Source organism: Phasianus colchicus, chromosome 6 (genome assembly GCF_987193195.1).
Source record: "Phasianus colchicus chromosome 6, bPhaCol1.hap1.1, whole genome shotgun sequence".
Lineage (NCBI taxonomy): Eukaryota > Metazoa > Chordata > Aves > Galliformes > Phasianidae > Phasianus > Phasianus colchicus.
This window is the reverse complement of record NC_143441.1, coordinates 43,220,195-43,233,405: the sequence shown is the minus strand read 5'-3', so window position 1 is coordinate 43,233,405 and position 13,211 is coordinate 43,220,195. Positions and strand designations below refer to the sequence as shown.

Sequence of the window (13,211 nt, the reverse complement as noted above, 5' to 3'; positions counted from 1 at the left end):
ATAAGGAGCAGCAAAAGCACCTGGGTTTGGTTGGGAGCAGAGCAGGCTGAGGAGAGGTATCGTGGCGTCTGTACCTTCTCACAAGAAGCGGAGGGACAGCAGTGAGGTCTGCTCTATGGCAACAGGGCCTGAGGGAACGGCATGGAGCTGTGAGGTGCGGGACAGCTGGGTGTTAGGTAAGTGGTCACGGCCCCATGCTGACAGAGTTCAAGTGTGTGGACACCACTCTCAGATATACAGTTTTGAATTGTGGGCAGTATTGTATGGAGCCAAGAGTTTCTCTCAATGATCCACGTGTGTCCCTTCAAACACGGACATTCTATGATAAATCTATTCTTTTACAGAAATACCTAGCACTCTGATCTCAAAGCATAAACAAGAAAGAACAGTTAACCTGAAGCATGCACTTGCTAAGTGTAATTGAATTTATTTCAATTCAAGAAGCTTTTCTCCTTCCTACTTCTGACTTTCTTAGAGAAAAATGAATGTCTTTAGGATTTTAGTTTGCTGACTTCCTGTACACCATGAAGTTTTACTCAAAATATAACACTGTACCCAGAAACTTGTAAATTGAATTCTGAAGGACTGGCAAAACATACTTTCCAATGCTTTGGTTTTTTTCTCCCCTTTCTCCAAGAGAGAAATAACAAATAACTGAAATTGAGATTTAGATCTAAGTTCACATGTAGCTTTATATTTAGTACTCCAAATTAAAAGAATTAGCATCAAGGTGAAGATTAAACCATCTTTAATATTAACGCACCCATTAAAAGTGTACAAAGTTGTTGCAAGCTTTTGAAGAAAATCTTCAACAGCCTTCAGTTGTTGAAAATCTTCAACAACTCAGGCTTATAAGCTAACTGAAGCATGTGGCAAAACAACTGCTTCAGAACTTCAAAGTGCTGCTCAGAATGTCAATTCCAAGAAATAATAAAAAACCCCTAAAAATCAACTTTCATAGCACAAAGGTAGGCTCAACTAATTGCTGTGCAGTAGAAGAGAGGAAATATACACCTGAGAAAGGTAAAACAGAGGAGAAGAGATACCAGAATACCAGAAGTTCCTCAGCGTTTGCTGCAAAGTAAGGATAAGCAGCAAGCATTCTTTAACACATAGCACAGACTAAGCACTTGCACAACATACACTGAAGCCAGACTCTTAAAGGTGTCTCAATTGGGAACATTCCTCTCATACAGCTACCAAAGTTGAAAAAACAATTTTCTGAGTAAAGTTCATACACAAATCAAGTATTTAATCTTCTTAAAAACATCTACTGCAACACTTATAAATACAGTACTATATCTGCTGCGTGATGTGCCAAAAGCATCCCAAAACACAACTTACTGGATCCTGCACAGCAGCACTGAAACAGCAACAAATGCCATTTGGCAGAATCGACAGAGCAAAATTCCTGTTACAGAAAGCAATTTCCTATTCTCAAGGGTAACTACTACTCTTAGTTACGATGAATGGATTTCCTACATTTTACTCACATATTTATCTATGAGCCAGAAACTAACTCAAGACTGGCAGTACAGTTCCCGTATAAACTAAAAAGACCTGTACTTTAACAAGTGAAAAACTGCTGTAATAGTTTTTATCATCCATGGTGCTGAAAAAATGCTAATGCTACTACCAGGTATGGAGATGTCGCCACTTTCAACAGCTCCCCTCTAATAATTTATGTTGTCAAATGACTTACAAAACACTGAGATACAATTCTGATTAAGACATACTAAAAAAGCTCGTTCATGCAACACTTATATGGTGGGAATTACAGTTAGAATACTTACCAGATGAGAACCGTCTTTAACTTCTTGTACTTGCTGCACCTGCGGTTCAGCCACAACTTTAGTGTCCTGATCAGAAGTCATGAGCTGTCTGCTTTTTGGCTGCTCAGAGAGAACTTTACTGGTCACTTTTGTAAGCTGTGGATATACAAAGACAAAAAGATACCATAAGCGACAGTTGATATTTCTGAGAATTCAAAGCCATACCCAATGTACCACAGTGATTCAGCCAAAAAACTCTGACGTAGTCAGTAATGTGTTTGGGGAAAATATTGTGGCAGAGGGCATAAAGCTTGTAGTAGTTGGCAGCCTTTGGAATGCAGATGAGCAACAAGCAGAACACTCGCATCACGCTGGGTAGGGAAATCCCAGCAGGAAAAGTTTAATTTCATTCTCACCTTAATTATTCAGACCAGTTTTCAAATCGTGCCTTCTTTACACCTCTTGGTACATTTACCTAACTTATTAAGGAGCATTCCAGTCACAAACCAGCCTTTGTCTTCTACAACTACTCTGATAATCGCTTAATCTTCACAAATTGTAAGAAGCGTGTTACAACACTCCTGCTATATTAGCAATGCTCAACAAGTTGTTCTGCTCCATCATTCTAAAATATTATTTTATTTGATTTGACAAGTAGAGAAATGAATAAAGTTGGATGTCTCAGTGGCTTAGCTTTGAAATTTGAGGCTATTATTTAATACTGTTATTTTAAAAAAAAAAGACTTAGTCATTAAGAAAAGAAAAAGCTTATCTGAATTATGAAGTCTCAAAAAGTAAACACTACAAAGTAAATCAGGGTAATTTTTAAATATTTCTTCCCTATAAGGACTACAAACAAGTTCTAATATGCATTTTTACTTATATATTCTCCTAGAAATAAAAATTTTGCAATACACTGAACACAGCAGTACAGTTACACTCCTTACTTGCATGAACTCCTCTTATGGTACTTTGATTCCTAAAGATAAAACGTATTCCAGTCAATGCATGGCTTTACACCCTTCCAGTGAATCCGTGCTAAACTATATTTTGTAATGGACAACAGCAAAAGTCCTTCATGCAACAGCTTTAGTGCATCCTAAATTTTTCAAATGAAATTATACTGTTTATTTATGCAACAAACCAATTCAAGCATCCGTACTACAGTCATTCTGAAGATGAGCTGTTTTCTCAACACATTTAAAAAAACTGACATTTCAGACAGGACTAAATAATCAGCTTAGATAAACAGCTGAACATAATTCCATGCTACTGATGTAAGAATTCAACACATAAAAAAACATGCTTTTAAGAGAACAATATGCACAACACTCAAACACTCGAAGTCTTGGTTTGTTCTGTGTGAACATGCTAGTACTGGACTTCAATGAGAAGCTGTTCACATATGGGAGAAATTAAATACACAGGAAAATCAAAGAAAAAAGAAAAAGAAATCTAGTACTGTCCTGCCCCACAGATACACAGTCTAAATGGGAGAAAGTCTGGAATTCATTTAGGATGCTTGTATATTATTAAATAACTAAAAGTTGTACAGAGGGTGAAAGCAATTTTTGAAAGCACGTATTATATAGCACAATTCTGTGCTGTTCAAACCCACGCATGGGAAGCTGCATGCGTGTTAACACTAAAGAAGGTGTCTAAGCTTTTGCTAAAAACTCCTGTTAATGTTCTTTAAAGAAATTGGTTTTAGCATCTTAAAATTTCTGATTTTTTTTTCTAAAAAGTGAACAAGACTTATGCACTGTGTTCACCCTACATAATCTACATTGCTGTTTACACTAATTGTGGGCTTTAGTCCACATCCACCAGCTAAACTCCACAGAAACTCTGCTATGTTTCAGTCAGTAATAACATCATACACTTTGCATGTTGATCCCCAAATCAGTGTACTTCCTTACATGTCTCTGCATCACCTGATTATCTCACATTCACATCCCCTTCTAGGCTCAGTACGTTCTGGGTACGTAACATTAGCACCAATAATTCATAAATCCATGGACTGGGGCAGGAAAAAAGCTAAGGCCATGTGATGCCAACAAAATGAATAAAGTTCCAGTACACATATGCCCCGCAAAACTTTGGCTGAGCAGCCATTGAGCACAAAATTTTTGGCTAAATCATTAGTTCTGGCTGAATGAAGATAAGTTGATAGTCAACTTGACAGATAACAGGTGGCTGCAATGTTCCCTTTACTGGTGGTATGCATGAGAAACTTCAAGTTGCAGTAAGAATAGTGCATCATTCTACTGATCTTCAGAAGTCCTTCAGATGAGCTTACACACGACCCTTATCACAGACCACGTCTGGACTCCAGGTGACTTTGTTTGGATTGCTCTTTCTTACTGCTTAAACATATTTGATGTGGTACACACCACACAAAAACCACTGACCTTGTGAAAAAAATACTTTATATATATGAGTTTTGCATTATTGTTAAGTTGCATTTCTATCATTTCCATCAAAACATTTCTTCAAATTGGTGAAATACTATTATAACCTGTTCAAAGTAGATATTCAACCTGCCTTTTAAGATCTATCCTTTCAACAGTGACCAGCTATTGCCCTGCTACAGATGGGTACACAATACTGAAAGATTCTGAATAGGGGAGTTCCCTTTGCAGTAAGGTGCATTTTAGTACGTCAGGATGCATAAAGTGACCAAGATGTCAAGTGCTCTGCTGTAAAATCCCATCCACTGTGCTGTGCTTCAATATGACTTCACGCACTGTGCTGGAAAGTTAGTCTCATTCATGTTTCCGCCACTTGCCAGTCTCCTACAGCACAAAACCTATGTGACAGCAGGTTTCCATGACTATCATGTCAGAGAATAAAGCATCTGTGGAAAAAAAGCAGTGTTCTTTCATAGAGAGGGGGAAAAATAAAAACCCTAAAATAACTAAGTGGTAAAGGCTATTGACAGGATGTTTTTAGCAAGTTTTTCATTAATACTGATACTACCATAAATATCTTCATACACAAAATTATTTACAGAAAACAGATTCAGTATTTGGTAGTGCTAGCAACTACAAATGAGGATTGACAATTTAGAGGACAGTTTATCCTCTCTTGATGGTAATTTAATAGTCAAAATTGCAAGTTAAATGTGGCATTTTAACACAGCAATAAGCATTTTCATTCCACTGAGCAGTTAATTTGTCCACCACTTTAATAGACTAGCTAGCTGGTAAGCTGTACACTTGCACAAACACATACTGCTGCAATAAGTGGGAGACCAGCCTGCAGCTCAGCAGACCCTGTGTGACTTAAGGGAGCAACCCCTATGGCAGAGCACTGAGCTACCAGAAGTATTTTTTTCAAACTCAAATTATTAAAGAAACACAAGAAAAAACTGCAGAGGTACACAATTTTGGGTTTTTAAGTACTCTTAGTGTATTGAAGACAGATTCACAAAAAAAAAAAGTCCTCTTATTTCTGGCTTGCCATTTGATCGCCTCAGAATAATTGGTCAACTTAAACAACCTCGCTTACGCTGTGTCAAGAGCAAAGTTCCTCTTAAGGCACACACACACACACTTCCAGCTCCTGGTCCCAGAGAAGCTGAATGGGTTTTACTGCAGCTTATAAAAGCAGTTTGAACTTGGATTCCAAGTTGGCAAGACACTTAACCTCCAAAGATTAAAAGACAAGTGAAAACATGTTTGTGGTTTTTTTAATTGGAAAAAAAAAAAAAAACCCAAAAAAACATTCAGCCATGAAGCCCTTATTATTCCTCAAACTATCAGCTACTCAGTCTACTATATTGCTAATTGCATCAGGAAGCACAATGTGTGTATTGATGCAGGTGATTTTTCATTTGAACAAAGATGATAGATAGGCACAGTAACTCTTTACAGGTCCAGACACTGAATCTGTTCCTGCAGGCAGCTGGCCAGCAGTGCTACATCTGAGCAGCTACAAAAGGGAGGGAACTGATGAGCAGTGGTAGCACACATTCCAGCTTTTGTAGAACTGGTTTTCCTCAAACATCTACAATCATCTTCACAAACAAAAAGAACTTTTGAAAAGCCATCAACTTGATTCTTTACAGACAAAATTAAGTGCAACTTGCTATAAGGATCCTATCACATCTAAAGATGGCCCATGGGATGCCTACACAGGCACAGAACCACAGGACCATTCGTGTCTGGATGCCTCAGTAACTGCAGCTGGGATTGTTCTCATCCAATGGCAACACGTGTGTGTCATTATGATGCCAACATCAGGCTAACCTTTACACTGCACATTAGTTCAGCTTCTGGTATCCTGTAGCACTGGCAGAGTTAACGTTCAACTACATGAAGATATTTATAGGCACACATAGCGCATCCACATACACCACAACCTTGGGAACATCTCAGAAGTCATCTACTCAGCTGTTACAGAGCAAGTGAAAATTGCTACAGCACCTTTGAATCCCCCCAAACTCCCATAATTGCACCCCCAACCCCTCACACCTCTGCTTTCATTAGAAGTAGTCTATTTTATTTAAACTCATATTCTAAGCATGCTTTCACATAGTCTGTTTTGCTGCCCGCAGTTACAAAGGTATGAGTAGCAGCATGCATTCTCTCCATCAAGCCAGCCAGATAGATGAGTTATTTAAAAACATGCAAAACTCACAGTAATGCTCTAGGGCTGAGATCTTGCCTGCCAACTTTCAGCCCAGTGTAATCAGCCCTTAAAAAGCGATTTACAAATGCAAGTGCTGACAACCAACATTCACATTGCAAACAGCAACACCATAAAACAAAAAAGCTCACTAGGATAAAAGATCTTTTCATTGCTCTTCCAGCAAGCAAAAACAAAAATAGATTTTAGTTTGGTGTTGCGGACAACTCTTCCTCACAAATATTTTAGAAACTTTAAACAGAGGTTAAGATAAACTCCTCACAAGGTTAATGCAGAAACACACTTCCAGTAACATGAGGAAGCCTTAGCAATTTTCAAAACAGAGGTGCACTTCTCAGCATAAGCTTCACAACAAACTTTGTTGTAGGCCAGAAGCCCTCTTCCTGCTGCCAGGGCTCACATACTTTCTCACCATCTCTCACACCCTTATAGCACCTGTGAGGACTGTGAGAAGCAAGCAGAAGTGCTGCTGACTTCAGCCTTGAAAAGAGTTCCAGCACCTGCCAAACTTACACATAGCTGATTTATTGCTGTAAGAAAAATTTTAAGTCTACTGATAACTAAGGTAGATACATAAACTATGGACTCTATTGTAAGCTTGAAAGCAGAAGCCAGGTATTTAATGGAGAACGGAAACACTAATCTCACCTTCCTAATATGCCATAAAGCAGCCTTATACTTCCATGACCTAAGAGATTGAGAAACAGCAATTAGTTTTAGCAGATGACTTAAGACTTAGCTGACTACTGATGATGAGAAATAATATCCCCTTCTAGAAGTATGTTATTAATGTATTAACTCCCATTTAAAAAAAAACCAACAAATTTTTCTTAGTTTCACAAGCGCTCTGAATACCTAAAGTTACACATAATGTGGTAAGAGTTAATGACATTCTCACTCCAGGTAAAGCTGCTACCATATTCAGGGTAGTTGATAATGATAAAGTAATGTTGATAAAACACCAAGAAAAATTAGCAAGTTTTGGCTTAATGGCTGCAGGTTTCCCTCCATCCCAGTGTTGAAAAGTGTTAAAAATAGGAGCTTGCAAATTCGTACTCATCTTAGAAGGCTTCCCAAGAAAGATTTCAACTGCTAATGTCAGAGTTGCCCCAGCATCCCACTGCAAGGGACAAATGACACCGCTCTGCAGATTAAGTAGCCACACAAAGCATCATCGTTCTGATGATCCTCACAAAAATCCTGGGACAGGACTCTATGCAGATTTCAGATTCCCATCTTTTCTTTCAAAACAGGAAATCTTTTCACACATCATTAGATGCAACAAGTGATGTTCCAGGAGACAGTATTATTTAAAAGAAAATATACTATTAAGTGGTTATGTTACTAAAGCAGACAAAATATCCATTAAAAAAAATCCAACAACACAAAGAAGCACATCCGTTGGTGGCAATTTGTGCAATCATCATCCTGACTACGTAAGATGTAAACCCTGTATTACACAACTGCAATTAAAAAGCTGACATGACATAAATAGTCACAGCATGTGTCTACTGAAGTTCAATACTGAATACGCTACTATTTTAAAAATCAGCACTGGGCTCTCGATTTGTTTAACTGCTAATTAACTGAACAGCAGGGGGAAAGTTGAAAGTTTCACCTCTGGAGCCTCGTTTGACCACATGCCCAGACATTATCAAAGTCTGCCGGATGAAGGCTTCAGAACACGCATACATCCAGTGCAAGTGCCAACATGACTACGGGAAGGTGTTGAGTTTCTTCATTTTTTCCTCCCTGCCAAGAAAATGGCTTGTGCCCAAGAACTCCCCAGGAAGAAGCCCAAACAGTGCAGAAATGTGGGGTTCACAGAGGAATACGTACAGCCCTGCAGAAGGTGAACCCACAACAAGTTACCTGGCACACACAAAGCCTTTTAAGAACACACTCTTAGCAAGAGACAGAGCTCCAGATAAACCATCTAAAATTTAAGGCTGTATTTTGTGAACATTCTGCAACAGAAAGCAACAGCTCTGAGGAGTTAAGAGATGTTTCCTCTGCTTCACAAGTTGTTTAAAAAAAAAAAAACAACCTTCTGTTCTTTATGTAGTTGATAGCTTCCAAAACTATCCTGCAATTCCATTATCTGTTCAAATGTAGTCTCTCCTCAAAGAATGATTGAAATTTCAAGAAAAACAGCTAACTTTGCTATGCAAAGGGAACACTAGATTTCCTTCTTTAAAGATTTATCAAGCATTTCTGCACTAGGCTTCAGAACTGATTTGCAGTCTCATCCTGTACTACGCTTTCTGATCCTAACTCGAACACAAACACAGAAACTGCACACTAGAACTGATTACTCTGCAAGTACAGAAATTCAGATCGTTAGCAGTAATTAGTTGCCCAAGAGACACAAAGCAGTAAGTTACTCAACAAAGGTGATAAAATGCCAAAGAAACCTGATGCCAGTAAGTGTTCTATACAGAGGTATATGAAAATGTCTCTCAGTCAATAGCAAGAATAGAGGGATGTGCATGAACGTTCAGCCTTGTTAACTCATCTAATACAAAACGTTAAGAAAAAAGATTCTGACAGTACACACAAGATGAGGAGATAACCCTCACCAACAAACAATTCTGCTATTTAAATCTAGTGTTTTATTCTCTGTATTTTAAATGCACATACTTAAAAAGAAACCCCTTTATTGGAGCAGATCCTAATTTCTGCAGTCCTCTTGCACACCAAGAAGACAGGTTTTACCTGCAGGTGCTACTGTCTTGCGTACACCTGAATAAGAGTCAAAGAACAGAACACTGAGCCTATGGAACACGTCCTCCTCAGAAATGTAATGCATCACTTCTTTCACAGAATATAATCTAACAAACCTTGTCTTTTTAGAGTGCTATGAGTGCCCACTAAATCAGGAATAATCCACTGGGAAGAAGTTTTTGTGCCTGTAAGGGTACTTGTGCCCTAAAGAGAAGTGACACAGTGTCACGAGCAATTTTAAGCTTGCTTACAGCTTGTTCTCAATTTTCACATCTGAAGCAGCACTTTCCTGACTGCAGACAGAAGCACACAACATTATAAAATCCAGAGTATTAATTAACTGGAGTTGCTCCACATAGCACATCCATCACCAAACCACAAGCTTGTTTTCTTCACTTTAAGTGGACTTACAGCACACACCCTGCAGGTTATCCATACAGTTGCATGTTTTATTTCTAATATAACTACTGTATGCTCGGTAAGATTTCTTTTTAAATCAGATTTCAAGTACCAAACTTAATTAAAATACACTCTTCACTCTTCCTACTGTGCATTATCTCATCAATCCCTCAGCTGGCAAGGTTAAACTTGTTAGTAGCTCAGCCAAACCACAATAATTTTGAAAGGTGAAATGTTACCTTAACAGAAAGGATCTCTGATCACAAAGCTCCACGAGCCCGCTCTCCTGTAAAGCTGGTACTTCTTATCTACGGAATGCTTTCAACTAAAGAATTCCAAGTACTACACTCATTACCAAGGCCTACCAAAAGCCTGCATTTCATCCTCAGGAAAGAGATCAGAAATTTGCCACTCCAGCAAATTATGTAAAGTAACTCAAAGTATGATTTTTCAATAAAATACTCACTAACTTTGGTCAGCTTTTGACCTCCACCTCACCTCCTAACACTTCTCTTTTTCTTCCCCCTCCCCCAGGAGAAGAAAAAAAGCAAGAAAAGATCCAAATACAAGAAACAGCTGCAGAATTCTGACAAAAGGAATCCTAGCAGAATGCCTGTGCTGAAGAAGAGTGAAAGAACAGATCGATACAAAACACTGCTCCTTTGGTTTTGAGGGGGGGGTGGGGGGGGAAAGGGAGAGAAAACTATCCAAGCCTTAACACAAGTCAGCTATTCTTCCAAGTACCCACAGCAGGACAAGCCTGAAGCTCCAGACCCCTCATTCTCCACAGCATTCCATACCTGATTCTGCTTCCGAAGCGTATAACGCCAGAAGTGTTAAACAAGCCAGAAGAGGAAAACTAAATTTTCACAAAATTCCCTGAGAACAGCCAGCCAAAATAGTGCCCCCCCCAAAAAAAGAAATTAATAGCTGACATGGATTAAAAGAAGCTGTAGAGCAAGGTGGAAGCTCCCTCCATCCACAATATTTTAAAATATATATATGGAACTACGGACAAGAGAAGCCCACTAATGAGGCCTTCATCAAAGCACAGGCATCATATATTATCCTAACGCACTACTCATTCATTTCTTGGGATGCTCCCACCCATTCACATTTACCTGTTACGTACAACTGAGCTATGAAGCAACAGCCTATCTTGTGCAGTGTCCAGTGTGCTGGGATCCTGATCTGCAAATGTAAGTCAAACCTGAGGTCATGCAAATAAAATGTGTTGGTATGTTTAATATAGAAACTTCACTGCTGAAGTTGTTTACCTGCCACACAAATATTAACTGTAGATGCTTTGGTGTGATCTTCCATAGGCTAATTGCATTCTTTTTTGAAAGACAGAGCTTCTCAACAACTTTACATATGTCTGCTTAAGAATTCCAGGCTTTTAATGCAGAACTAATATTTTTAATAAACACTGTGCACTGCTATAGAAATCTTTTTTTTTTTTTTTTTTTCATTTAATGCAGACATTAGGATAGCATCACAAAAAATACATTTCTGATGTTCAGAACCATCAAACAGAAATCCTCATGTAATTAATCACCAACCATCATCATCCACACTGCCCGTCTGCACTGAGGTCACACAAATTAGCAATTGCACAACACCTCTGTACATGAGGAAAGCAGAAGACCAGCACAACTGATAGGAGCAGTAAACTGAACTGGAAACAAAACTGACGCTTCCCCTGGAGTGGACAGGGCAGAAGTTGGTATCTGCTAGTGCCTATGGATTTCATAAAACACTTATTTTCATTCCTGTACTATTTTTAAATAAGCATTTTCAGAACACCAGATGGTGACCTGAACTCCAATCTATTTTAAATAAGATAAACTTTACAAAAACTTCCAAATATCTTCAGCCTATGTTAGTCCTTCCCATAGCCAACACTTCAATGAAGAGATTAACCAGAAAAAGCCATATGAAGGCTTCTCAGATATTTCTCCTATAACCTATAGTTCCCCATTCTGCCATATCATTTCCAGCTAGTGAGCTTCCTTTGGCACTCCAGATACCAAGACTGACTCTATCTTATCTTCTCTCATGTACAGATGAAAAATTACTATGCAAGGATACTATCGTGCATAATGATATGCTTCCTTGCTAATCTTCCCTCGCAGTATAGCTGGTTTGCTCTCATTTAGTGGAGGGTTGTTTCTTCTTTTAAAGTATCTGTTGAAAGGAAGTTGGAGAGATTACTCTTCCTATTCAACAACTGAAGGAAGCAACACTTAGCTATGCTACAAGTTCATACACAGTGATAAAGTTCACAGAAACTGTTGCGCTTTCACTGTGACTGGCAATTTTCATTCTGGCACTGAAATGGATCCTGGAATAGAATGAGAATTGGAAAAGATACCAAACTTTGCTGGCTAATGAATTCCCCAGCAACTCCGGATGGCAGTCTCGCCATAAACAGACCTGCGGTTTTATGAATTGCATCTGTTTCCTAAAACAAGTGAAAGCTCTACAGTATCTTAACAGCAGGCTCAAATTTCTAAAGCTAAGGTGCAGCAACTGATGTGCTGTTTGGCCTGTTCTAGATCTTCAAAGAAATTAAGTCTTTAGGAGATGACACATGACAGAATACCAACTGCTTCAGTTCTTGCTTAGAGGAAGCAAGTTAAAGGTTGTGCATGAAGAATGTCAGTTTAGCAATGCTGGGAACAATGAACTTCCTTGTTTCAATTACTGGATGTTCCTCCTCCTTATTTACCAATATGATCTTTTAATTTTCCGCATATTTCTTTTCACTGCTAAGCAAAAAGCGACCAATATCATGCTACAGTGCTACAAATCTGTTAGAGACTCTAAGCACTACAGTTCTCAAAAGCAAAGGAAGTAACTAATCCTTTCAGATCTGCCAAGCAGAATACAGCATCTTCTTCAGAAAACCTGGAAGTTGGTAGGAGAAGATGCAGTGTATCATTATGAATGTCCGAAAACATCACTTGAAGCTCTACGGTCAGCTCTTAGGGCAGTTCCAAAGGTGAAGCTAGAAGTCTGATGTCCTTTTACAAGTCTTAAAAGGCTTATCTTAGAACAACCATATTGCTATTATTTAGATTTCACGTTTCAAGTCCGCAATCAGCACCGTGCTCAAGAAACTGGAGGTCAGACACTGTATTAAGAGCTTCCAGGACACTTGAAGAGTAATTCAAAGCACAAACAAGCTTTGAAGCTATGTTTAAATTCTTTATCATCGTATTTTTGAAACACACAATGCATGCCTAATTCAGGGAAGCTGAGATCTGAAACCAAGGAGCTCAGATGCAAATACACATACATCTAGAACTCCACAGAAGAACTGATGCATACCAACAGAACAGCTGTTTCAGTGCTCTTACAATACACTGTCGGCCAAAAAAGTTCTTGGAAACCATGACAGAAAAGGAATTACTCCTACCTGAAGTACAGGAAGGCATATGTGGAGCCAAATAAGGCATGGATGATTACAGTAAAGAAAAAAAGGCATGATAAGTTTTCTTCCAAAAGGAACGTATAGAATAATCATTGAGTATGCAAGGTTATTTTAATAAACAATTCTGCAAAACTTACAAACTAAGATGTACATCCCACAAGCTTTGGAGTTTGCTTCAGATGACTTGAAAGGTATTCATTTACATAAAACGTGTTGGTTTAAGTTTTGAA

At 38.6% G+C, this 13,211-nt stretch overlaps 1 protein-coding gene across 3 annotated transcripts in view; it reads right to left on the bottom strand.

The window, feature by feature from the left end:
* The window catches only part of LARP4B (La ribonucleoprotein 4B), a 53,436-nt gene that overhangs the window by 33,884 nt on the left and 6,341 nt on the right, over positions 1-13,211 (bottom strand). For all 3 annotated transcript variants that reach the window (XM_031615981.2, XM_031615983.2, XM_090143112.1), the window contains exon 2: positions 1,794-1,928. In XM_031615981.2, the coding sequence (XP_031471841.1) occupies positions 1,794-1,874 (81 nt within the window). In that variant the 5' untranslated portion in view covers positions 1,875-1,928. The remainder of the gene's footprint in view (positions 1-1,793; positions 1,929-13,211) is intronic.